General features: G+C 43.9%; 1 protein-coding gene across 1 annotated transcript in view; it reads left to right on the forward strand.

Annotated features, from left to right (window-relative positions):
• pot1 (protection of telomeres 1 homolog) overlaps positions 1-26,926 on the forward strand; it is a gene marked incomplete at its 5' end in the record, with an annotated part of 97,507 nt that overhangs the window by 18,598 nt on the left and 51,983 nt on the right. The window contains 3 exons of the mRNA XM_084452838.1: positions 20,645-20,746; positions 20,989-21,399; positions 26,085-26,193. Coding sequence (XP_084308964.1) covers positions 20,645-20,746; positions 20,989-21,399; positions 26,085-26,193 — 622 coding nt within the window. The remainder of the gene's footprint in view (positions 1-20,644; positions 20,747-20,988; positions 21,400-26,084; positions 26,194-26,926) is intronic.

Genomic DNA, 26,926 nt, shown 5'->3' on the forward strand with positions numbered 1-26,926 from the left:
CTACTATTGGTATTATTACTACTATAACTACTACTATTACTACTATAACTACTATTATTTTTATTACTACTATAACTACTACTTCTCTTCCCTTTGTCTGCAACCAGTCATGGATTAGAACATCTGCCACCCTATCAAATGAGATCGAATGATAGATACTTCAATAATCCCGTGGGGATTACATGTGTACATACGTGAACATAGTCTGTATCGATATACACTATATGAACAAAAGTATTGGGCCACCTACACATTACACCTAAAGGAGCTTTTATGACATCCCATTCTAAATTCATAGGGATTAATATTATATGGAGTTGCCCCCCCTCCCTTTGCAGCTATAACAGCTTCCACTCTTCTTGGAAGGTTTTCTACAAGATTTTGGAGTGTCTGTGGGAATGTTTGCCCATTCATTCAGAAGAGCATTTGTGAGGTCAGACACTGATGTTGGACGAGAGGGCCTAGCTCAGGAACACACAGGAACACTCAGGCACTGTTCGAGAGTCTGATGGCCGCTGGCACAAAGGAACGCCTGAACCGCTCCATGAGCCTGTGGATGAAGGTGCTCCCCATCTGCCACAGCTCATCATAGAGGGGATAAGAGGGGTTGTGCAGGATGGACTTCAGTTTGACCCTCATCCTCCTCTCCACCAGTCTCCAGGCTGTCCAGTTGTTGCCCCACAACAGAGCCGGCCCTCCTCACCAGCTTGTTCAGCTTGTTTGTCTCCACAGACCTGTTGTTGCATCCCCAGCAGGCAACAGCAAAGACCAGTATGCTGCTACCACAGACTGGTAGAGCATCCTCAGCAGCCTGCTACACACATTGAAGGACCTGAGCCTCCTGAGGAAGAACAGTCTGTTCTGTCCTTTCCCTCAGTGTTGTCAGTCCAGTCCAGTTTGTTATTCAGGTACACTCCCAGGAAGAGTCCACCATCTCAACCTGGATCATCTCAATCCTCCCCCTGGAAGGTGATGGGGGCGGGAGGCCTCTTGTCCACCATCAGTTCCTTGGTCTTGCTGATGTTGAGTTGGAGTTGGTTCTCCTCCGACTATTGTTATGGGAATTATTCTAATAATTAAAAATGAGTAGTGGAAATGCTGAGGTTGACCTTTGCAAGTCCAAAGCTGGTTACTTTTGTTCCAACAGTTACGAGTTTGCAAAGTCGGGCTCTCTGGTAGGAGACAAAAATTCAGCCAAGAGCCATGATTATCCTCAAACACAGCATTATATCCACTGTGGGATCAGCCCATACATGCATATATTAAACTCCACTAGCCAGTTATGAGAGGGTTAGCAGAGAGTAGGGCAGTTCTACAGGTCAACAGCTGACCTGTATGTGAAGACCCCAGACCATTGTTTATGGCCTTGGGAAACAGCTGCTTGGACACAGAAGAGTTGTAGATCTGTTGTAGATAGACAGGTAGTTAAAGAATTGTAGAACATCCCCCTTCCTGGACGTTCAAACAGTGGACGTTCAAACAGCCCTCCAAAACGAGTGTTTTCAGATGCTGACTTGAAACCAAGGGGTAGATGAAAATTCACACAATGCTTTGCGAACTTAGGCAGGGATATGAAACATAGCTGCCGGTGCCGTGAAAAAACGTGGGAAGAAAGCCCAATATCTTTGCAAATAATCATTCAAAAATTGTAAAATCCGTGGAAAAGCTTAGTTTAATGTAGATGCAAAGGAACATGTCATTGGATGAAAAAAACGCTTTTTACAATGTCAACGGCATTTCATTGCGTTTTGATGTGGATCCAGTAAGTTACTGATAGGCTACGGTGAATCTAATCGAATCAATAGAACTTTGTGTAAACAACGATTTTTGAGTGACAGTTGATTCGATTCCCCCAGGGCCTCACCGAATTCCCCTCTCTCCTTGGTTCCACTTTGCCGGGCAAAATATGATTGAATGGGCTTCCTTTTCTTCATTTTGTTAACGTTACTGGCAGGGGCATTCGGCGTCTGCACAGTCGTTTTTGAGTGAGGGCAGCTGAGCTGTCATCACGAGAGTTCTGCGCGTTGCAGTCGTGGGACTTGTAATAAAAAGTACAATAAAAAAGTTGTGGGACATGTCGTTTTGTATACGGGTGTGCGAAACTTGTATTCTAGTTTGATCTAATTTGCTAAATTATTTTTTTCTGATCGCACAAAACAATTTTTAGTCGCAAATGCGAGAAATGGTCGCACCTTAGAGCCCTGCTCTGTCGTCCACACTTTATCCTGGGGGTAGCTGGCTGCCACAACAGGCGTTTACCTGGGGACTAGATGCATCAGGTTGTGGTCTGAGCTACCGAGGGGGAGGTGGAGCTGTATTCCTCTTTGACATTAGCATACAGAAGATCCAGGATCTGGTTTTCTCTGCTACTGCATTTCATTTAACCTTTATTTCATTTAACCTTTATTTATACTCAAATTACACATTGAGGTGTGTTGAGTTCACAATAAACAAATACAGTCAGTAATACACAGTCACATACAGTACATAGACATATAAAAACATTACGAGATAAAATATAAAATGAAGTAGTAACAAATGCATTAACTAAAACAATTACAAAGAGACACACAATAGTCCATAATCAGAGTCCTGAATAGGCTCTGTGCACCAGCTCCACTACTTCATGAAAGTCACTTGGCATCTTTATTTCCTGTCCTATATGATTGGATTAAGTGATTAATCAGGTGTGCGGCAGACCCAGCGCACACCTGATTAATCACTTAATCCAATCATATTGGACAGGAAATAAAGCAGCCAAGTGACTTTCAGGAAGTAGTGAAGCTGGTGCACAGAGCCTATTGTCCATGAGAAGGAAGTGATTCCAATCTCAGAGAGTCTTGTAGGCAATTCCAAGAACTAGGGCTGCGTTCCGAATCGCATACTACCCTACTATATAGTATGCCAAAACAGGATGTAGTATGTCCCAATACATAGTATGCCACATGCAGTATGGCAAAAATACCAGGATGTCCTACTACATTGTGATAGTATTTTAAACTGATCTAGTCAAAAGATTTACCAAGATACGTTCAAAAGGTTCAAGTCTGGTTTATTGTGAAAAACAATACGAGCGCAAGGACTTCCTGAAAACGCAACAAGGGTGGTTTCGTCAGCGAAGTGCCGTTTGGTCTTCCTGCGGTGCCTTATATGCAGTCAAACCACAGGTAAGGTCCTTCAAGGATGTGATTGGCTACTGCATTGTACATATGAATGGCAGGCGTGGCCAAGAGTAAAGACATGTGACATGAGAAAAAGGCGGTAGTTTCTAAGAGGGACAAAGGAACAAAGGATGGTTATTCTGGAGCAGACAGATGGCCTTCTGGAAGCCATTTTGTATGTTAGCACAGCTATGTGAATACTTGGGGGGAGGTGATGAATTACAAGAGAAGTGAGAGGACAAAGGTTTAAGGTGTTTGGATGTAAATTCCTCAACAATCCCCCATTTGTGCCTGAACAGGTACACAAAAATAAAATATAAAATCCAAACACAAAGTGTAAACAGTCAGCTATGCTATACATGTGGAAAGGAAATAATCTCTCCACTAGGTGGAGCAAAAAAAAAAGATTTTTTTTTTTTTTTATTATTCTCTTTCCACGTGCAAAATCATGCACCAAAACCCCTTGTTTCAGAAATTTGACAGGAAACAAGGTAAAAAAGATGACATGATTATATACTATTTATAGTCTAAGAGTGGACAACCATTCACCAAAAAACTTGATTTAACAAGGCAAAAAAGATAAATGGTTACCAGTGTAAGAAGGGCAAAAAACCTCTTGGTCAATTTAGAGGAAAAACCCAAACTTATTTATCAACTCATGTTTCAACCATTGTAACTCTTGTAAACAAATATGATATTTTTCAGATTATTTCAAAGTTCATTCACTCTTGTTGTGAATAATCGCATGTGATGTCCTATGGAACATAGCTTCCATGTGTGCGTCTCTGAATGTTTAATGTAGGTTCCAGTGTGTGCGATTAGAGGTGCAGTCATTGCTGTTGAGATTTGTCCACGTTGTCATACCACAACCACAAGAAGGAGGTAACCGGCAAGGTCAGTCTCCGATTGCTCATCAGAGGAGAGGAGAGTGTGGCGGTGACTGTCAAGGTCACTCTCCGATTGCTCATCGTCTTGAATTTTGACATCTGTAGAGTGTAACAGAGTCCAGTCATTCTTGTTCACAGTGTATATCCAACAGTCATTTAGATGACACTTCTCTTTTGGGCAATAGAATGTCACTGGGGAATGCAAGGCGTCTTCTCTTCTAGATCGCAACTTCAATGTCGCGTTGTTTGAATCAGTTATGTTCAATGTTAGTTGCAGTGTGTGCAGGTGTGTGTGCGTGTGTGGTGCATCTTGTGAGGTCATGGCTGTGGAGTTTCTCCATGTTGCCATCATAACGATCATGAGAAGGAGGTGACCAGCAAGGTCATTTTTCCTCCGATTCCTCGTCAGAGGAGAGGACAGTTGTGGCAGCTCATGGCTTTGGCCTCTGAGCCCTCTGGTTCAGCTGCATCCTTGATCTCCTGGTGTTGGCGATCCCCTGGTGGACCGTCCTCTGCTGCTTGGACCCGTCGGCAATGGCTTGCATGGATCCACGAAGTCCTCTCAGATCGCTGTCTGCGTGGTGAGTAGAACCTGGTACGGCCCGAGCCACCTCGGCGAGTTCCAGCTCCTTCGTCTGTGGTCGCGGACCAGGACTCAATCCCCAGGAGAGATGTGATGCAGGAACCCCTCCTTAGCCTCAGGAATGGCGGTCCTCACTCTGTTGAAGACATCCCTGGCATGGAGAGAGTTCAATAAAATCCATTATTACATGTTCCCATGGCCCACTTGGCTGAGGATGTGCTGACAGTTCCATTTTTGACGGGTAGGTTCCTCCCGCAACATCTACTTCTCTTCCATGTTTTCTGGCCTGTTCTCAGGCTGCTCATCTGCTCCTGGTAGTCTCTTGTCTCCTCATTGGGCAGGTCTACATAGAGCGGTCAGCCAGCGAGCTCTCGGAAGGTGAGGAGGGAGTCCCTGTCCTGGTTCAGCAGGGTGAAGGTGCGGTGGGACACGGTGTCCGTGTGGACGCCACACAGCCAGGGCGCCAGCAGCACGTACAGGCTCTTGAACTGAACCCGGTCCATCCCTGTACTGCTCCACGTAGGGCCGGCCCGGGTCGTGCTGCTGGAGGGCCACCTCGGCGCTCCCGCTCCCCCAGTACAGGCTGATGAAGTGCTCCATCTGTGGATCCACAGATGAGAGAGACAACAGAGACAAAACAGAAGAGAAAAAAGGAGAGTCCTCTGGTCTGGTCTCCCTGTTCCCTTCTTTGGTCAGGAACGGTTATCCGCAGTCTGTTGGAGATTCTAAGAAACATGGTTAAGCGCAAGCTCCTGCTTTGGGGAAAAATTTTGTTATTCAGTCAGGAAAACTTAAACAGGGTGTCTGTTCAAGTGTCATTAGAGCCAGTCTGCAGTAGCCTACAGTGACATCAGGGGCAGTGTTAGAATGACTTTAACACGCCCAGTCCCCAGTCATGATCAAGGCAATTGGATTTGGCTCTAGAATTTCTCTCGCGATTTTATGAAATAAAATAAAATAACCACATTCTCGTCTCAACAAAACAACACCCCCTAAGGGTGAAAACAAAATTCCCTGAAGTCAGGATAAAATAGAGATGGGGAAAAAAATGCATCACTCAAATAAAATGACACTAAAATGAACTGGCTTCATTTACAATTAACTAATCAAAAAATCCATCAAAGCTTCATTTGTATAGCTAAAATTTTTATATCTAAAACCTCCCTCTTCTCCATTTGAGGACAGAGTATTGGGCACCGCTTCGGACAAAATGGTCTCTTCCCTGTTTCATACTTATCTGTCGCTCACAGTGAGTCGGTGACATGGCGTTGGCCTTGCATCTCACGAACCCCAGATCACCCATCTGTAGGGAAACAGGTCGGTAACCTCCATCTCCACCTCCGGTCCTGTGCCCGTCTCCTGGTTCGGCATTCACCCATCACTCCCGGAACGACAGTTGTCTGTAAAAATACTCAGAAAAAACACTCAGGCCTGATGAATGTGCCTCAAACTATAAACATGAGATATTTAACAAAAACATTAAACACATACAAATAACCAAATCATCACACAGCAGCAAAGCAAATCGGGGGCCAGAGAGATAGCCCCATCGAAAGAGAACAGCCCTCAGCGCTGTCTCATATCCTCTTTCCATGCTGGACCAAGAATGACCCTTAAGTCGTTCGTGACTCCACACAGTTCATAGCTTCATGCTGGCGAGGGGCAACCACTCCTTGGTAGCCCACACAATGCACTCCAGGAAAATCTGAAAACATCAACACAGAACTTCACAGAAACAGAACATCCTATAGAAATAGACTAACCCTAAATTACTACAAAACAGAACAATCTAACCAAGGAGACGTGTACACACACCTGAATCAAAAACACAGGTGAAATGTAGGCGACATCCTCAAGCTTTATCGAACAAGACCCGCTTAAACAGAAATGATATATAATGCTAAACATCCAGTAACCTCATGTTCCTACATATATCAGAAAGAGATAGACAAGACAAACAACAGTTAAACAGACAAACAGCAGGTTCCAAGCAGTCCCCAGGAAGGCACGATCCAGGCTCCTCAAAGACCTGCCGCCCAGGGTCCATAGCACCTGAAAAATAACACTCAACAGACTGGGGTCAATATAGCAGAGGGGAAGGCCTAAAGCCAACTCCTCACAAACACATCATCATTATGTGAATGAAATTCATACAGTAGAATGCATAAACGAACAGCTTATGGCCATTCATTGACTATTGAAACAAACTCCTGAATCAAACACCTATTCAAAACCCTGTCAGACTTTTGAGTTCGCACCAATACCTAAAAGATCATTCTCAGAAACATTAACAACAACTTAAGACTCAAAGGCTCTACATCTATTTCATCCTGTTTATTTACCTTAAAAAATATATGGCTCTATCTTGGCTAGTTAAAATCTCCCTTGTGGGTTGTTCAAGGGAACTCCAGCAGGTGGCGCTCGACCCCTGTTACATCTAGGCATTATGTTAGTAGCCGGTGTTACAGGGACACCTAGTGGTGCTCCCAAAATGTTGCATGTAAGACCCGGATGTTGTCTTTGAGCGTGCGTGGGCAAATTCAGTTTAATAAAAGCTATACTGACACAAATCCCTAATAAACACGACGCAGCCTAAAACCCCAAAACAGCAATGAAAGGAAACCTTATAGTTAACTCACGGCGGGAAAGAATACAATTTCGAAAGAAACAAAGACACATTAACCCGCTTAGTACTCACCCAGTCAGGAAGTTCTTTGTTCTCTGGCTTAATGGCGGATCACCGGAGTAGTAGTTTTCCTGCGTCTCCCAGACAACCAGCTAGCCTACTGGAAATCTAGCAGTATAAACAGTGTACAAAATACTTACAATACTTTACCTGGATCCATGGCGCTCTTAACAATAGAATAGCTGAGGGTGGGTCAAGGTGACCCATGCAACTACATTAAAAAATAATTCTCTGCAACCGTTCAAGTTACAGCGCCCTGCTTTCATGACTTTTCCTAGATATGTGCGTTTTACGTGTCAGTGTTTTTGAAACTTCGAAATCCCACCAGGAAAAGGTAGTTTGGTCATTTTTTTAGTGTATTCTGGCTAAAAGCCGGTCGGCCATCTTTTTTTACCTGACCTGAAGGCTGCAATGCTACTTTCTCCCAGCAGATGTCGCCTAGGTTCATCAATATGTTTTTTTTTTTTTATAGGAATCAAGGTTGAATGAATAATCCATCCTTACATATGGATATAAGAATGTGCACAGCAATAATATTTTTGTGGTAGACTATATGTGATTTCAACAATGAATGCAAAAGGTTACACTCACACAATGGCTCATTTAGATAAAACTATGTTTAATCTCAAAACGTATGCTATCAGCTCAACACAGGTCAAATGTCTTCAAACGAATAGCACTCAATAGTCTATGATGCAAATGTTGAATTTTGAAATTCTGTGAATGTCTTGAAAACACAGCCTTATGTTTATGGATGTGAATGCTTATGTAGGCTATTGAATGAATGCAAAATTACTAGGGGTGCAGGCTATTCAACCCTCTAGACCGTTTGCATTGGTTCAGGGAATAATATGTTACAATGTTGCACTTGGCTCTTGGATCGTTTTTGTTCCACTGGCAATCTGGACAAAGCAAATATATAATATAACTGGGAGTATAATATAATTATAATTATATAGGAGCATTGGTGTGAGTAAAAAGAACTGTGCTTTATCCCTCTGGAGTCTGCGCCCGCGGTGGCGTCGTACGTTTTTATAGATTTTTCCGCCATATCAACACGCACAGAAATCATATACATAATTTTACACCGTTGTTTTGTGTATAAGACGTCTGTTTCGTGTCTTGAGATTTACAGCGTTTATGATTGGTTCCTGAAGGCCTACGCCGCCTTCTCTGAATCTCCATTGGTTGGCGCTTTCCCCATGGATTCAGCTGTCTATCAGTCTCAGACATAATAAACCAATGACCATCCACATTATTCACCACTTTCTATCAAGAGAGCCCCCCATTGGATAAAACTGGGCCATGTGGTTTGCAAACAACTAGGGAAGATGTTTTGAATCCGGCTGGGCTAACGTTACCTGAATGAACTTAGGCTACCGGAGAAGATAAAATGAGCAAACAAACACAAAAACAGGAGATGTGCTGAGGTTTGAGAGGCCGTCTTTGACTCCAGCTCATCAGAAGAGGAGCTTGGGGGATCCGGAGACGTGACAACAATTTGGATCTCGTCGATGATGTAAGTTTGGCTAGCTTCGCTAACGTTAGCCCATTCTTACCCGTAATGTTGATGTTACTGTAATGTTGCCGACTGCTTATGTTAGCTAGCACTGTTTATGTAAGCACTGTATGTTAGCTAGCTCTGTGTGTTTATGTTTTATGCTTAGCCACTGTTTATGCACACAAAATGATCAATCCTACTGTAAGTTACCTCATGAACTTATCAAGAATAAATATCCGCTCATTATATTTGTGCGTAAAGGGAGTAACTTAGGGTGGTTTCACACATAAGCTGTGTTCGGAATCGCTCCCTCGTTCAGCCCAAAATGGCTGACGCCCTATATAGTTCAATATAGTGAATAGGGAGCGATTCCGAACACAGTTTGTGCGCACCAACGAGCTTTGGGCCCGAGAGCGCTCTGTATGGGCCTGTGTGAACACAACAATCGCAGACAAGTGTGCACTAAAACAGCTGCTCCGAGACCCTCCTGAAGAGGTGTTTTCGGAGCGGTCACAACCGATTTCTAGGAAGCTCCAGTTGTGTGAAACCGCCCGTTCTCGGACGGATGTTTGACCTAAAAAGACCCCGTAGTCAGATGCGCTGTGCATTGTGGGGCGCACTGTTTGTTTACTCTCCAGTGGAGTGCGAGCTAGCTAGCGAGCTAGCGCAAAGGTGATGAGGGACTGAATAACTGAAATATTATAACTGAAATAACCGAAATAAGAGGACAATATACATGAATAAGCACTAGTGCTATGAGCAACAGGCGTTGTAACATCTCCATGTTTACTTCATCTCCAACGTTAGCAGCATACCTAGGCTAGTGCTTAGGCTAGTGCTAACATTACTCTGTCGCCATGAGTGTTATACGTTCTGCTTTTTGTGGTAATTGTAACGTTGAGTTGGCAACTTTGAAACATTTCAGTTGTGACCGTTTCTTGAACTTTTGTGAGACCTTTGTTCGTTGGCCACCATTAGGCTGCCTGACGCAAATTCATCTCGGCTAACGTTAGCTAGCTACAGTTTTGGCAATGTAATCGTCGTCTGATTGGCTATAAGCCAATCTTTAATCATTTTGAGAGAGAACAGAATAGCTAACTGTCCCAAATGCTCTGGCAACGTCTGTGAAAGTTCCCATGTTCATTTGGTCAATGAGTAGGCTGTGCTAGGTAGGCAGTTGGCACTACTAGCTAGCTAAGCTATTATTGCTAAAATTAGCCATCTTATTAGATTCTGCAAAACTTCAGAGGTCTATCACAGGCTGGACAGTCATATCAATGTCTCTTCTGTGTGCAGTATTTCTGTCTCTTTCACTTGGTTAATTGTCCTGTCTCTCCCTCCAGCCCAGGTGGCCTATGGGCTCTGGCACATCCAAACTGGAAGGTGCCAGAAACTGGGAAAAACTCGAGGTGATGATGCAGGCGAAGGGCGAGAGGAGACATGAGGACCAGTACAGAGAACAGGTATGGAGACCAGAGTAGAACCAGGATGTTACTGTTATACTAGCACAGAACAGTGAAGATTAGCACAGACCAGCATATTCATGGGTTTCAAATGTAGTCCTAGACCTGCCATATTGGGGACCAACACAGGTGTTTCAATTTATCTTATGCAGTAGAACTAATTCATTAATTTGAAACACCTGTGTTGGTCCTGCAGGTCTAGGACTACATTTGAAACCCATGAATACGTGCAGACCAGGTACTCTATAGCCGGGCACTTGGTCTAGACTTTATCTTAATATTATTTTAAATATTATTTTAGACCACCTACTTTATCTTAATATTATTTTTTATCTTATTTTAGACCACCTACCTTGGGGCCCGAACATGGGACTCCACGCCACATCGTCCACAAACCACAGCATGCGACGCCAGTTCTTATGGTTGGTGTTTGTTTTTTCTGACCTGTTCACATTTTTTTTATTATATATACTTATCAAAGACCAATTCTTTCAGCCATTTACAAAGTCAAATTTATATTGAATTCTGTGTTTTAGATCGGCCATGACGTCTTGACTACACACAACCCCCCAGGTTATTCTGCTTTTGTTGTACAGCCATCAGACTACTGTACACCTGAGTTGTGTGCACAGTTGTGTACAGTTACAGTACCAGTCAAAAGATTGGACACCTTTGCATTCAACTGGATGAGAAGGTGTCCAAACTATTGATTGTTACTGTACATGCCATCTGTCTAGAGTATTTATATAGCCTACCATATGTCTAGTGTCCATCTCCATAATGTCATATGCTGTTCATACTGTACTATATGTATGCTGATATATGTTATGTAGCCTACTGTATGTTCGTTATGCTGCTTTTGAACATTTTCTTTACTGTACCTGTCTCCTCTTACGAGTATTGCATTAATCTGTGTTATATTGATGTGCTACTTTAAATAAAATTTAAAAAAAGTTCACACATCTGTTCTCATTTATTGAATGCATTATTAGCAATATTACATGCATTAGCATAGCAACGTATAGAGTGCATTAGCATGCCGTGTGTGGGGAGGGTGGTGCAGTGTGAGCAGCAAGCCACCAACGCACTGACGGAGGACGTAGGGCCGCCGAGTTGGTCGTCAGCGGGCCGCTGGCTGCCCACTCATGATCTGCTAGCTGGGCAGAGTCCCCCTGGCGCACAGTGTAATGGGCCTGCAACTTTTGGAGGATTGGAATGATCTGGCCACAGGTTGGGTTTCTTTCACTGGAGACACAGAGTGTGGATGTGTGCAGCACACGCATCGGCTCCACAAACTCCTCTGCCTTCCTGAAGTCCCCTGTGTTCATGCTGTTGACTCTGTCCTTCTCCACCTACTTCCTGAGCTGTGGGTCCAACTGACAGGAAAACACAAACAAATCACACACAAACAAAATTAGTCACCCAAAATCTATCAATTTACTAGCATTAATTTTCGTATAGCCTAACTGAGAGAATAACATATTGTATGTTGCTGTTATCTTTAATGACAAAATAATAAAAAGCATGATTCAAAAAACGATAAATTAGCATTACACTTTAATATCATTCATTTTTCAATCATGCATCTATAATCAAAAGAATGTACTGAGGTGTGATCTCACTGAGCAATTGCTGCTTCTCCTTCAAGACCACTTTGGCCTTGTGGGACGTCTTCATCCACACCACTGTGGCACGGACCCTGGCTGCCCAGTTGGACTTGTAGATCTTCTGAGCGGCCATGTAGAGAAGGGTTTGTACTTGAGGTTGAGAGCCGCTAAAGCCTCCCTATAGAAAATTGCTGTGGGAATGAAGCAGAACTAACATTTCTTGGTAGGGCTGTAGGCTAACCAAAAGCCATACCTTGTAGCCCTCCCCAACCCCCACGGGTTTACATTGACATGCAAATAGGCCTAGCTGAGGAAACCCATGATGGTCTCATTTCATTACAGGCTACCATTTGACAACAGCGCACGCTGAGGGAACCAGTTGTCTCATTTCACTAGTGCTAGCTAGCAAACGTTGATGTGAAGCTAGATTCCCCCCCGCTTCAGTATGTACGCCAAAGAGTTTAGAATAACTCATGTCATACAATAACAATAGTCATGTGGTTGAGCTCTATCACATATTTCACATTGTCAAACTTGACAGAACATTTGAACATTTTACACATAAAGCAACAACAAACAAATTATAGCTTGCTTACCTGACTCACTCTGGAAATATGCTGTGGTAGTGAGGATCGCTCCAGTCACCACGTAACGTTAGCTTAGTATTGTGGTTTCTGCAGGTCAGTCAGGTGGGCGGGTCACGGTGCAACCATTTTTTTCTCTATTTAGGGCAAAGTTAATTGTAAACTGGTGAGTAAAACGTTTACATGAACTACGGAGAAATATCACCAACATTTACAATCAACATAAAAATAAAAAAAAAGATTAATTGCCTACAGTTAGGGTGGCAACTGGGTTTTTCAGGGGTGGCAATAAGATGATGTTTACTTTAGTTTATGTGGCATCTGATCTGGCATTTTATTTGAACATGTATGTTTTTATAGGCCTATCATCGTATCACTTATCACCCAATTTAATTGGTTTCGGTGTAGGTAGGGGAGAGCCGGTTCAAAATTCGCATTTTTTGGTTTGATTCCATCTACAACGAAAATAAGATAGAGATTCCAAATGTTATGACACAACTTGTCCTTCACTATTATCAACTGTAATGTTCGTGTCCTATCTCTGTTTTTTGGGCATGTAATTCTCGTTACTTTCAACAAATGTATTATTAGACATAATATCATACTAATATATAGCCTTCCTGAGCTGCCTGCCTGATGGTCTCAGGGCTAAAGAGACCGCGCGTCGTTTTCCTCACCCTAACTAACCTCCCCAACCCCCACGAAATTCAAATTAGTTTGAGCATACATTGACATGCAAATATGCCGTCTGTCTGCGGGTAGCGAATGTCAAAGGACAGGGGGCAACCTTATATTACAGCCAACTCTGTGATAAGCTGATGTGTACTTTTTTTACATTTTATGACACACAACTTGCACATGTTCTTCACTATTATCAACCATATCATAATAATATATAGCCTTCAATGACCTACAGAGCTGCCTCACACTCTTGTTTGTAGCCCTCTGCAACCCCCACCCATACAACAGTATACTACAACTAAATAACATTGGTTGGATAGGCTAATAATAGCCTAATAAAAAACTGTTTGAGCTACCTAACGTTACCTACCATTAGCTCAACCGGGACAGTTTCCAGTTAGCGATGAGAGGCAAAGTCCCAATCCCAGTTGATAGCCTCCATCGTGGGATGAGGGTTGTGCAATTGTTCACAATCCAGTTTCATACACCCAACGTTAGGCTAGCTAAGCTAGCTAGCAAGCAAGCAGTTGCAAAGTTGCAAAAATGATGCGGGGGGCAATATCTCTCGCTAGCTATGCATGCCGTATTATATTATTTTAAGAGTTGGCCCCAAAACACAAAAACGTTAATTTGAAGTTAAAAGCAAACAAAAGCTGGGGCCGTATATAAACTAGGCCGTCTCATTCATGACGGCGACAGGCACTAGCCTGGCAGACTGCATCGAATAGTTATCAAACAAGCTTGGGAACTAACGTTAGCTGGTATAATCCAATAATTCCCCCAAAAGAACCCCTCCACTGCACAAGCTTTTTACCAAACCTAGCTAATAAGCACAAGCTACTGAGTGCAACGTTAGCCCTGCTAACGGAGAGAACGGATTTGGAGGAGAGTGTTGCAGCTGGTGCTAAATGAGGCAAAGGAACATGTCAAATAGAATACAACAAACATGCGGAAAATGTATTCAATCACTTCTTCTTACGGCCAGTGTCGATGCAACTATTACTGCCCTCCACAGAATGTTGCTACATACGTCACGTCCGGATGTAAACAAGCCGGATTACCAGATTGGTGCTGCAGCCCCAACGAGTGCTCCAAATCCCCCCAATGCGATAAAAACCCGCCCAAATATTATATATTTATTTAGTATAATATATATCTATATATCATAATACATGTTAAGAAAAATGCCTTTCTGCTCAAATTCCCAAAATAATAACTAATGTGGTAAAACTGCAACACAAGCCTACCCCAGCGGCTTGGCTAAATCCGACCGGGCCTGAGTAAACATGGAATTCATCCATAAATCCATCTATAAATTGCTCAATAGGTGAATAGTCCTACATCATACTGCGCCAATGTGTTCTTATTTTTCAAGTGTTATCAGTGATATGCTTTCTATTTGATAATAGGGCTTGGGAAAACGTAGTCCCAGACACGACCATCTTATTTCTAGACAGGTGTATCTATTTTTAGCCCAAGCCGATACAGCCGCATTTGGTGTCACAAACACACACACGAGCGCCATCTAGCGGCCATTGTGTGTCAATAACAGCCTCCCATTCTAAAGACTGCGGGGGCATTTGACCCACCCCCCAGCTATGCTGGTAAGTTTCAAATGCTTGGCGCTGCTAGTGTTAACAAACAATACAAGGCAAGAGCCGAGGCTCAAACAGAGAACACATAAGACGAAACAAAGGCCCACGTTACAACAAGCATGCCCGGCTGCACCAGCAACTTGGTCAAGGCTAACCCTAGTTTAGGTCCACCAAACACTGTACAGCCACTTGGTCAAAGCTAACGCTCGTTAGGTTTACCAAACCACCCGGGATCAAAGGGGAAAACGTTTCTCCCAGAAACGCGGATTGCCAAAACTCTCAATCACTCCCGTAGCTACATCTGTTGGTAATCATTCTTCAACGAAACATCAACAATCACTTAGAAGCTAGTTGGCAATCGTGCTAACACGAAACATCAACAAACGGGGCTTAAGCTAGTTGGTATCGTTCTGAAACGAAACATCAACAATGAGGCTTAAGCTAGTTGGTATCGTTCTGAAACGAAACATCAACAATGCGCGCCCTACCCTCGGTAGGAAAACATCTCTGCGGTTTTAATTTCACCCGCGACCGGCCAAAGGGAAACACGTTCTGTGCCAACTCTTTGGCGTATTAGACCAAAACTCACACTTCTTATGAACTGCTTAACCCTCGTAACGAAACAAGGACGAAGTCAAAGGACAATACGATATAAATATCTATTGCTGTTTACAAACTTCCTTAGTACTAAATACCCACGCTGGGGTTTCTGTTTTCAACAATCCAGACCAACACAAACTGAACCAAATCAAGGCAAATACAACTCAGAACCATAAGAGGGTTCGTTTAAACGTACCTGTGAGCCTCAAGAATCCAGTGGTAGAACTGAGGAAATAATCTCGGCGTGCGCTCTGGCGCAAGAGAGAAGATTGATTTTCCAAAGCCCACTATAATGGACCGACACGTCTGTCACCAGTTCATCCACTGGAATCCCGAAGCAACACGCAGGCAGTCCTCCCTTTCATCCGCGTCGCCAACTGTGATAGTATTTTAAACTGATCTAGTCAAAAGATTTACCAAGATACGTTCAAAAGGTTAAGTCTGGTTTATTGTGAAAAACAATACGAGCGCAAGGACTTCCTGAAAACGCAACAAGGGTGGTTTCGTCAGCGAAGTGCCGTTTGGTCTTCCTGCGGTGCCTTATATGCAGTCAAACCACAGGTAAGGTCCTTCAAGGATGTGATTGGCTACTGCATTGTACATATGAATGGCAGGCGTGGCCAAGAGTAAAGACATGTGACATGAGAAAAAGGCGGTAGTTTCTAAGAGGGACAAAGGAACAAAGGATGGTTATTCTGGAGCAGACAGATGGCCTTCTGGAAGCCATTTTGTATGTTAGCACAGCTATGTGAATACTTGGGGGGAGGTGATGAATTACAAGAGAAGTGAGAGGACAAAGGTTTAAGGTGTTTGGATGTAAATTCCTCAACAACATCCAGTCGTATTTTGCAGTATGCACGCCAGCAGGCTTTTCTGGCTATTCTGACCCACAATCCTGTGCGCAGTGGAAATGTGCGTCACATGTGCGAGTCGTGACAGCTGTAGACGAATGTCGTGTTATGGACAGCGATGGATGTGGGCAAATTTCAAGGCGCAATGTTATGACAAGGTAGTATGTCCCAATTGGATGCCTACTGCTTGCAAAGTACGTACTTTCTAAGGGCAGCTGTAGTAGGTACTGGTAGTAAGAAGTAGAAGTATGCGATTCGGAACGCAGCCTAGGAGCCAAAGATGAGAAGGCAGACCTTCCCAGCTCTGTGGTCACATGGGGTACTTTAAGTGTGAGCCAGTCACTAGACCTAGTTGAGTACAGACTAGGTTTATGGCTCAGCATCAAAGAGCTATAAGGAGGCAGCTTCCCAGTAAGAGCCTTAAAAATGAACAGGTACCAATGCCTTTTTTGTCTTACGTCTAAAGATGGCCAACCAACTCTGTCATAAAAGACAATGATGTGTACGATAACTATCACCTGTGATAAATCTAATCGCAGAATGATAGACAGAGTTGAGAGGTTTCAGGGCAAAAGCAGCAGCATTGCCATAAATTATATCATCATAATCTAGTACTGATAAGAATATAGCTTCTATGTCCTACACAACATGGGGAAGCCGGATTTGTTTCTATATAAAAAAAATAATAATTCTGGTGTAGTTTACCTGCTAGGATGTCAATATGATATTTAAAAGTTACTTTATCATCTAACCAAATGCCAAGATATTTATACTGTGAGACTCTCTCAATGCAAGACCCATTTACTGTATTTATAGACTGCTTACTACAATCAAAATTTTTTGCTCTAGTAAAAAGCATAAACTTTGTTTTGTTAGCATTGAGAACCAATTTAAGGTTGGCAAGAGTTACCTGCAAGGTGTAAAAACCATACTGTAATTTCTCAATGGCTAGATTTACAGAGTCAGCAATACAATAAATAAGGCCCAAAATTTAACCCTGTGGAACACCCTTTGAGACAGGTAAAAATGTAGACCGAGCATTTCCCATCTTCACACATTGACGCCTCTCAAACAAATAGTCTTGGAAGAAAGCACAGGCCTCATCACACATACCAATTCTAAATAAAGTATGCAATAATAATTGGTGATCAACTGTATCAAATGCTTTAGATAGGTCCACAAACAGAGTAGCACAATGTTTCTTTTTGTCAAGTGCCGATATAATGTCATTAGTGACCAAGGTGATGGCTGAAATTGTACTATGATTCACTCTAAAACCAGATTGATATGGGCTTAATATAGAATAACTTGAAAGAAAAAGCTTTACCTGGTTATTAACCAAGGTTTCCAGAGTTTTAGCTAAAAATGGAAGCTTGGAGATTGGGCGGTAGTTGTTGAGCTCATCTATTATCTCCTTTATGCAAAGTAGTCACAGGCCGTCTTCCAAACCATGGGGAATCTGCCTCTAGCGGTAGAAAGATTAAACATATAAGTTAACTGTTATAAGACAATAGGGGCTGTGACTGACCATTTTAGAAAAAAGGGGTCCAGTTTATCCTCTCCAGTTGGACACATGGGGTTCAAGGATTGTATAACTTCTAAAACTTCATCAGAATACAAAGATTTAAAGGTGAAATGAGGGGTACACTCAGGAGGAATAATAGGTATGGGATCAACAAGAGGGGGGCCATGCTATTCCCTGTCAAATAGATGGCCAGCACTACTAAAATGCTTGTTAAAAGCTCGGCAAATTTCATTTTGTTTAGAGATCAGGCAGTCATCTAATAAAATACGTGTAGGAAATGAGCCAGCAGATTTGCTTTTGTTTGAGTTTACCACTTTCCAAAACTTTGCTGGGTCTGAGTATGAGCTAGTAATCAGATCTAAGTAATAACTCGATTTAGCTTTCCTCACAACACTGGTACACTTATTTCTAACTCGTCTGAATGACAGCCAGTGGGTGGGCAGGGTCATTTGACTTCCTGTCAAGAGACCAGGCAGAATTTCTTTCTCTGAATAGAGTTAAAAGCTCTTGTGAGAACCAAGGTGTTACTCTGTCCATCACTCTGAGCTTTTTAAATGGAGCATGTTTATTAACTACTGAGATAAACGTGCTTGAAAAGAACCAGGGCAGTTAGAGCATTCTTGATCTCAGATGTGTGACTGATGTTACTCTGAACTATATCTGCTAAAAAAGCTTGATCATCAAAGTGCTTGAGATTCCTCCTTGTAACTATATGAGATCTAGGTTTCTCCATACGTGTTCTTCTAATGCAGGCTATGGGGCAATGATCACTAATGCCCAATTCAAATATTCCACTGGCCACAATTCTCTCGACTCGGTTTGAAAAAACAAGGTCGATCAAGGTCGATTTGGTATAGTCTGTCAGATTTGGTCTTGTAGGTTCTGTGATTAAGTAATGCAAAGCCAAATTACCACACACTTCCTTAAGATAGTTTGAGTTGTCATTCAACCAATGCAAATTAAAATCACCAATTACAATCAGTTCATCATCTCTCCCAGTTCTATCTGCTCTGTATAGATTATAACCTGATAAAGCAATCTCAGAGTCAGTCATGCTTTTTAAGCCATGTTTCACATAAGAATATCTGGATCTGTCTGTTGGACTAAAATCTTAATATGCTCTAATTTCCCCTCTTTACATAGACCTCTGACATTCAGGTGAATTAATCCTAAACCATTTCTATTTCTGAACGTAGATGGATTAAATGGGGAATTCTGAGTAGGCGCTTGAGGAGTGATAAGTGCCTGTATGGGAACTGTGACCAAGTTTGTACTGTAGCTGTAACAGAGCGAATTGAATAGGGCTTAGAAATCCTATCTGTGATTCTGGTGGCAATAGGCTGAGAAGTTGGGGAACACTGAAGTACAGGGAACAATGCAAAATCAGGAGAATAATCAGGACTAAGCCTGGACTGGGGGGTAGAGGGGGGAATTAAAAACTGAGGGATAGAAAAGCCTGGACTAGATGTAAATCATTTTGAACTATCAGAAGTTGTAGGTGGTAATCGTGACATGCAGCCAGACTTTCACATCCTGACTGACGTGTGTCAGTGTTTTGGAGAGGGGGACGTGGTTCAAGTCCCCATTGATGGTGAGGTAAACAAGGACAGCAATAGCATGCAAGAATTCGCGAGGGAGATAGTATGGTCTCGGTACTATTGCTAGCAGCGATGTCAGGGTGCCTACGGGTGCTGGAAATCCTTGAAAATGCTTGAATTTCAATGTGGTGTTTTCAAGGTACTTACATTTTGTATAAAGTTCTGGAAATTCCTTGAAACTGTAATAACTAGGCTACTTTGGTAATAAATTGCTATCTGACAGAAATTGTGTTTTAGAATAATTCTAAAACACAAATTTTTTCATCTTAAATGCTTTCACACTCACATCGTTTGTGATTTGGCTTGGCTTGACTTGTAATCCGTAATGTTTTTAATGTGCCGCCTGATGACGGCAAGTTGGTCAGACAGACTAGGCCTACAATATGCCGGGAGGTTGCTGTTTTAGTGACCGCGGCTGGCATATCTCTTCCTGTGTGATGTGGTATCTCTGTGTGACGGTATCTCTCCCTGTTTGTTGTGGTATTTCTGTGTGGCGGTATCTCCCTGTGTGATGTGTCATCTCTGTGCGACGGTATCTCTCCCTGGCTGCGTTCCGAATCGCCTACTACCCTACTATATAGTATGCCAAAACAGAATGTAGTATGTCCCAATACATAGTATGCCACATGCAGTATGGCAAAAGTACCAGGATGACCTACTACATCCGGTCGTATTTTGCAGTATGCACGCCAGCAGGCTTTTCTGGCTATTCTGACCCACAATCCTTTGCGCAGCGGTAATGTGCGTCACATGCGCGAGTTAACAGCTGTAGACGAATGTCGCGTTATGGACAGCGACGGATGTGGGCTAATTTCAAGGCGCAATGTTATGACAAGGTAGTATGTCCCAATTGGATGCCTACTGCTTGCAAAGTACGTACTTTCTAAGGGCAGCTGTAGTAGGTACTGGTAGTAAGAAGTAGAAGTATGCGATTCGGAACGCAGCCCCTGTGTGATGTGGTATCTCTGTGTGGCGGTATCTCTTCCTGTGTGAAGTGGTATCTCTGTGTGGCGGTATCTCTCCCTGTGTGATGCGTCATCTCTGTGTGGCGGTATCTCTCCCTGTGTGAAGTGGTATCTCTGTGCGACGGTATCTCTCCCTGTGTGATGTGGTATCTCTGTGTGGCGGTATCTCTCCCTGTGTGAAGTGGTATCTCTGTGTGGCGGTATCTCTCCCGGTGTGATGTGGTATCTCTGTGTGGCGGTATCTCTCCCGGTGTGAAGTGGTATCTCTGTGTGGCGGTATCTCTCCCGGTGTGAAGTGATATCTCTGTGTGGCGGTATCTCTCCCGGTGTGATGTGGTATCTCTCTGTGTCCCTCAGGATGTTCTGGTGGTGTCTGGCTTCACCGTGGGCAAGTCGCCCAGCGCTCAGAGAGACCACCCCTGTAGCCTGCAGCTGTCCGGGGACGACACCTGGGTGTATGTGAGTGAGGACCCGTCGCCTGGCTACGCTTACTGACCACCGCTGGAAGGATGCATCTGCAGTGCTCAAACTAGCCATTACAGAGCCTTTTTTATTGTAGGCTACAGTATGGGATATCTAGTTAAGCGCTTCCAAGCTGTGATACGCTGTTGGTATCTAGCATCCCCCACCTGCAGAGAATGAGCTGTGGAAAACTGGTTTAAAAAGCTGTTTTCAAGTGTCGCTCTATTTATACCTCCCAGGTGTTCCCCTCCCTCACCCCGGACCCCAGAGCCTCGGCATCCAGCAAGAGGACATCTCCCCCCTCCCCTCCTCCCTCCCTAGCCAGCAAGAGGACATCTCCCCCCTCCCCTCCTCCCTCCCTAGCCAGCAAGAGGACGTCTCCTCGCTCCCCTCCTCCCTCCCTAGCCAGCAAGAGGACATCTCCCCCCTCCTCTCCTCCCTCCCTAGCCAGCAAGAGGACGTCTCCTCGCTCCCCTCCTCCCTCCCTAGCCAGCAAGAGGACGTCTCCTCGCTCCCCTCCTCCCTCCCTAGCCAGCAAGAGGACGTCTCCTCGCTCCCATCCTCCCTCCATAGCCAGCAAGAGGACGTCTCCTCGCTCCCATCCTCCCTCCATAGCCAGCAAGAGGACAGCTCCTCACTCCGCCGCCAAGGTCAGAGTTCACCACCTCATTAGCTAGGAGGCGCTTGTTTATTTGGAGCGTGTCGGAGGCCATCTTGTCTGTGTGGGGAGGCCTCAGGCCATCAGACGTGTCTCCCAGAGGCTCCGGGCCTCACTGACACGGAATAGCTCAACGCCTTATGAGAGGGAGAGGACTGTGTGTGTGTGTGTGCATGTGTGTGCGTGCGTGCGCGTGCGTGCGTGTGCGTGAGGGGCGGGTGCTGGTAATTTCAATCATGTTTTGACTCTAAATGAGAGTTTGGCACCTGCAGACTGACTGAAGGTGTTTCACATTACCATAAGTTCAAAGACGCCCCAGATTTCATAAGAAGATCTGGTCAAATTCACTGGAAATACTCTTATGTGTATTCGGCTGTAGTGCTGTGTAGTAGGGCTGCTCGATTATGGCAAAAATAATAATCACGATTATTTTGATTGATATTGAGATCACGATTATTGAACACGATTATTCATTGAATTTTTTTTTTTTTAATCAAGAGTTTTTAATTTTTCTTAACAAATCTAATTATACATCCTATACTCTCTCACCCCACAATATGACTCCTGTAACCTCTTAACACACACACACACACACACACACACGGCTACTAAACTGCTGCTGCTGATCACTGTGGGGGGTATACTCATAGGACTCATCATATGTCACAATATGACTCCTGCAACCTCAAAGGTTTTTAGCCAGAAACACCAGCCGGTTTACATGGTCTGGCTTCAGAGATGCACGCAGGCAGGTGACAATATTTCCACCTGTACTGAAGACCCTCTCTGATGAGGCACTTGTGGCTGGGATGCAAAGATATTTCTTTGCCAGGATGGAGAGTCTGGGGAAAAGCTGCTGCGACTGCTTCCACCACTGTCTTCCTCAGTGTCCAGGGTCCCTGCCTGGAGGTAGGACTGTAGCTCCAAAGCTATGGTGGCTTGTTCCAGAGCAGGTCCTGGAGCTGTGCCGTCGCCAGGGACCTTGAAGAAGCTTCCCAGGCCTTTCTTCTTCTTCTTTGGTGCATCACCATCAGCAGCATCCCTTGTGTCATCCGCAGGCATCACCATCACTGCAGTCTCAAGGGGGGCCTTCTCCTTGGAGGGGACAAATATTGTAAAGAAAAAAAAAAAGGAAGAAAGAACATGTTTAATCTGTCTCTGGTTTGGGGTTTTAAAATTCAAAGCTAGAATTACATTGCAACAGTTTTACAACACAATAATTCACTTAATTGTATTTACTGTCAAATGTGTATTTTTTTATTTTGTATTATTAACATGATTCTGATTATTATGATCATTATTATTACCATGATGGTCTTCATCTCAGTTGTCAGTCTGGCTTTAATGGACCCTCGGCTGACTTCACTGACATATGTTAGCTTGAACCTCGGGTCCAGGACAGTGGCCACGTCCAGAGTGTTGGTTTCACAAAAGACACACTTACATATTTCTCGCCAGAAAGTGCATCGGTGAATTCAACCAGAGGGCCCAGGGTCTTGTTGATGGACTCGAAAACTTCAATGTCCTGCCACGAGGGGACGAGGTGTCTTGTTTTCCGGTCTTGGGAGAGGACCTGGGCGATGGCCTCCCGCAGCTCAAGGATCCTGGAAACCATGGCCTGCCTCGAACCCCATCTGGTTGGACATTCAGTCTTCAGCGAGTGTTCAGGCAGCTTCAGGTTCCTCTGTGCCACTGCCAGCTCCCTCTTCTTTCTCCAACTGTAGGAGAAGGTGCTGACCACCTTCTTGCCGACCCTCATCGCACGCTCAATCCTGTGATCCTTCATAGCATTCTCTAAGATTAAAAAAAATATATACACATTTATTATCAGGATGATTATCATTTGTGTGTGTGTGTGTGTGTGTGTGTGTGCGTGTGCGTGCGTGCGTGCGAGAAACAGAATGAGTGACGGAGTAGCTCAGATGAAATATATACAATGCATATGAATCATTATCATTTAGTTGTGTGTGACTGTGAGAGAGAATGAGTGACAGAGTAGCTCGGATTAAATATTTATATTTATAATGCATATGATTATCATTTGTGTGTGTGAGTGTGTGAGAGAGAGAGAGACTGTGAGAGAGAATGAGTGATAGAGTAGCTCTGATTAAATATATTTGTATGGATATTAATAAAACTTAAATATATCCACAAATTATCACATAATGCCACACAATCAGGGTGAAGTAGCCTACTCACCTATGGCCAAGTGCAGTCTATGCCCGAAGCACTGGAGCCTCATCCAGCCATTGAGTTGAGCAGCCAGTGTGATGTTTGAGGCATTGTCTGTAGTCATACAGATGAGTTTCTTCTCCTCCAGGTTCCATGTAGCCATCGCATGTTTCAGGCCATCAGCAATGTTTTGCCCGGTGTGGTCTTCTGGGAAAAACGCTGTTTGGAGACATTTCGTCTTCATGTTGAAATCCGCGTCAATGAAATGTACTGTGAGGCTAATGTACGGCTCCATGGTGCGGCTTGACCAGAGGTCCGTTGTAGTGGCAAAATATTCGGCTGTAGCCACATCATTTTCAACGCCCTCACGGCACTCTTTATACAGAGCAGGCAGTGCAACTCTACTGAAATGGTGACGAGATGGCAAGGCATAACGCTTGTCCAAAGTATTCACCATTTTCTTGAATCCGGGGTTGTTGACGGTGTTTATTGGGCACTGGTCTTTACCGATAAAGAATGTGATGGCCTGCGTTATTTCTTTATGTCTACGGGAGCTGGTGGAATATGTGGTCGCGTTATAAAGGGTGTCCTGAATAGATGACTGTTTTGCAGGGGCAGCAGGAGGAGACGAGAGGGCTTTCTTCTTTTGCTCCTTTATTGCTTGGTCATAGACCACTTTGTGAGACGACTTCAGGTGATTAAAAAGATTTGTCGTGTTGCTTTGAGGGGCAGCTACGACTGTGTAGCAAATCTTACACACCGTTTCAACTTGGTCCAAATCTATCTCCCTGAACCCATAGTGTTTCCACACCACTGATGTCGTTTTACCTCTCTTGTCCACCAGCGGCTCTCTTTCTGCCATTCTTCTCGTCGTATTTTGTTCGAGAGCGTGCGCATCGCTTTACAACTCGTCTCGCTCTGAACTAAAGTGTTTGTTTTTGGGCTTTGGGGGGTGGGGGAGGGGTCAACCACAATAGCTCTGCAGTGTAGGGTGCACTTGATTTGCGCTAAATCGTTTTATGGCGATTATTTTGTTTTAATGATCGTTGACAAGCCAAATCGTAATCTAGATTAAAATCCGATTAATCGAGCAGCCCTACTGTGTAGATCCTGTTACTTATTAGGGCTGGGTTAAAAAAAAAAGAAGATTAATCGATTCTGAATCGATTCATGAATCCCAAAATCGATCTTTTATTTAATGATCAATAAATTAAGGAATGAATAGTTCATTGATTCATTCAATGATTCATTCATTCATTCATTTTTGGAAATCAGTATCGATACCCAGCCCTAGTATTGATGTGTTGCATAACATTGGCAGTAGGGTTGCAAAATTCCGGGAATATTCAAAGTTGGAAACTTTCCATGGGAATTAACGGGAATTAATGGGAATAAACTGGGAATTTTTGGGTTATTTATACCAACTGTATCTTCCTTGTTATAAACAAACATAAATGCTTATGACATTTTGTTTTGTCATAAGCAGACATGCAGGCAAATGTTTCTAATAAAAAAAAATCTTAATATTTTTTTTTGCTTAATCTATTTGTGAGTAGAACTTAAATGGATTCTGCAGCCCTCTTAGTGTGCAGGATGCTAGGAATTAGCTGTGCATTGGATGGAAGAATGCACTGCACATGTGATGGATGAATGCATAGTACAGGGTTGAAACTCAACAGAATTTTCATTAAATCGTTTTAACCAAGATCATGCTGCAAGATCTAGAATTGCATTTGATGTTTTTTCCCCAACTAGGCTACAAGTTCCCTGTTAAAGGGGTCTGCGGTGGTGTAGCGGTCTAATGCATTGTGTTCCGGTGCAGCTGCCCACCAGGAACCGCTGGTCTCACCAGATCCGAGTATGTCCCGATCCCAGAGGGAGCAGCCTATTGGTCCACCGCTCCCCGAGCGTGGTTAGTTTCATCTTGGCTTTAGAGTTCGTCACACAACAGCAACCCTGCCTGGTGTCGGAACTACGGTTGCGAGCTGAGAGAGTCAAGGAGTTGTCTCTTCCTTTCACATTGCCGACCGGCTGGGTTGTGTGATGAATCCTCAACAGTGACTGTAGTAGTGGTAACTGGACACTAGGTAAGGGTCAATTGGCTACCAAATTGGATGAAAACGGGATAAAATCCGAAAATAAGTTTAAAAAAAAAAAAAAAAAAAAAAAAAACTGGAGAAAAAAACTACGTATAGGCTACAAAAAAGGTCTAAATATCCAAAATTCCCGAGCTTAACTTCCGATGCAAAATTCCTGGAAAGTTTCCGGAAAGTTACCGAAAATTTTACGCCCCCTTTGCAACCCTACTTGGCAGTCATGTAATTAAGGTTACAGCAAAAAATGAAAAAAGGTTTTAGTAACACTAACCGATTCGATATTGAATCAAATCGAATCGAAATGAATCATGATAATCACTTGGAATCGAATCGATTCTTGAAATTGTCTGTGTGTCCGTGTGTCTGTCTCCGTGTGTGTGTGTGTGTGTGTGTGTGTGTGTGTGTGAAGGTTCCTAAGTACAGCTATGTGAGCCTGGGGGAGCTGCAGCCCGGCGTGGTAGTGAACGTCTATGGAGTGGTCATCTTCTTCAAGCAGCCCTTCCAGACCAGGGGCACAGGTCAGTCAGCCAGACACTCACATCACGGCTAGGGCGACTGCAGGCATGTAGGACTAGTTCAGTCTTAAAGCCAAATCCTACTGTCGCTCTGCAGGGGTCAATCACACGCACACACACATGCACACCAGAGGTCAATCACGTGCACGTGCACACCAGACTAGAGCGTCTGGAACCCCGCTCAGCGCTTACAGGGCTGCTCTCTCAGAGACTGTCGCTCCGCTCCCTAAAAGCTGCGTTTACAGACGTAAAAAAAAAAAAAGTGGCTTTTTAGATTCAAAAATGAATCTTTACTGACTGCAACAATGTTGCCTCGTTCTTTTTCTTGTCCCACATTTATTGTTGTCTGTTTGTGTAGGCTACTTCATGAACTTTGCGGTTGTGGAGCTAACATTGAAATAGACGTATGTGTGGGCACATACACAGATGCATTCTGGGCATGCCGCGCCTCAGACTCGTGGCTTGGGCGCTTACCGGAGCCCCAGGTTAGAGCGGGAGAGATGGTTGCCACTTCTGCTCCCTTCAACACCCACCCTCTCCCCTCCTTCAACACCCACCCTCTCCCCTCCTTCAACACCCACCCTCTCCCCTCCTTCAACACCCACCCTCTCCCCTCCCTTCAACACCCACCCTCTCCTCTCCTTCAACACGCACCTTCTCCTCTCCTTCAACACGCACCTTCTCCCCTCCTTCAACACGCACCTTCTCCCCTCCTTCAACACCCACCCTCTCCCCT

This window comes from Borostomias antarcticus (assembly GCF_949987555.1).
Source record: "Borostomias antarcticus genome assembly, chromosome: 18".
In the NCBI taxonomy this organism is placed as follows: domain Eukaryota; kingdom Metazoa; phylum Chordata; class Actinopteri; order Stomiiformes; family Stomiidae; genus Borostomias; species Borostomias antarcticus.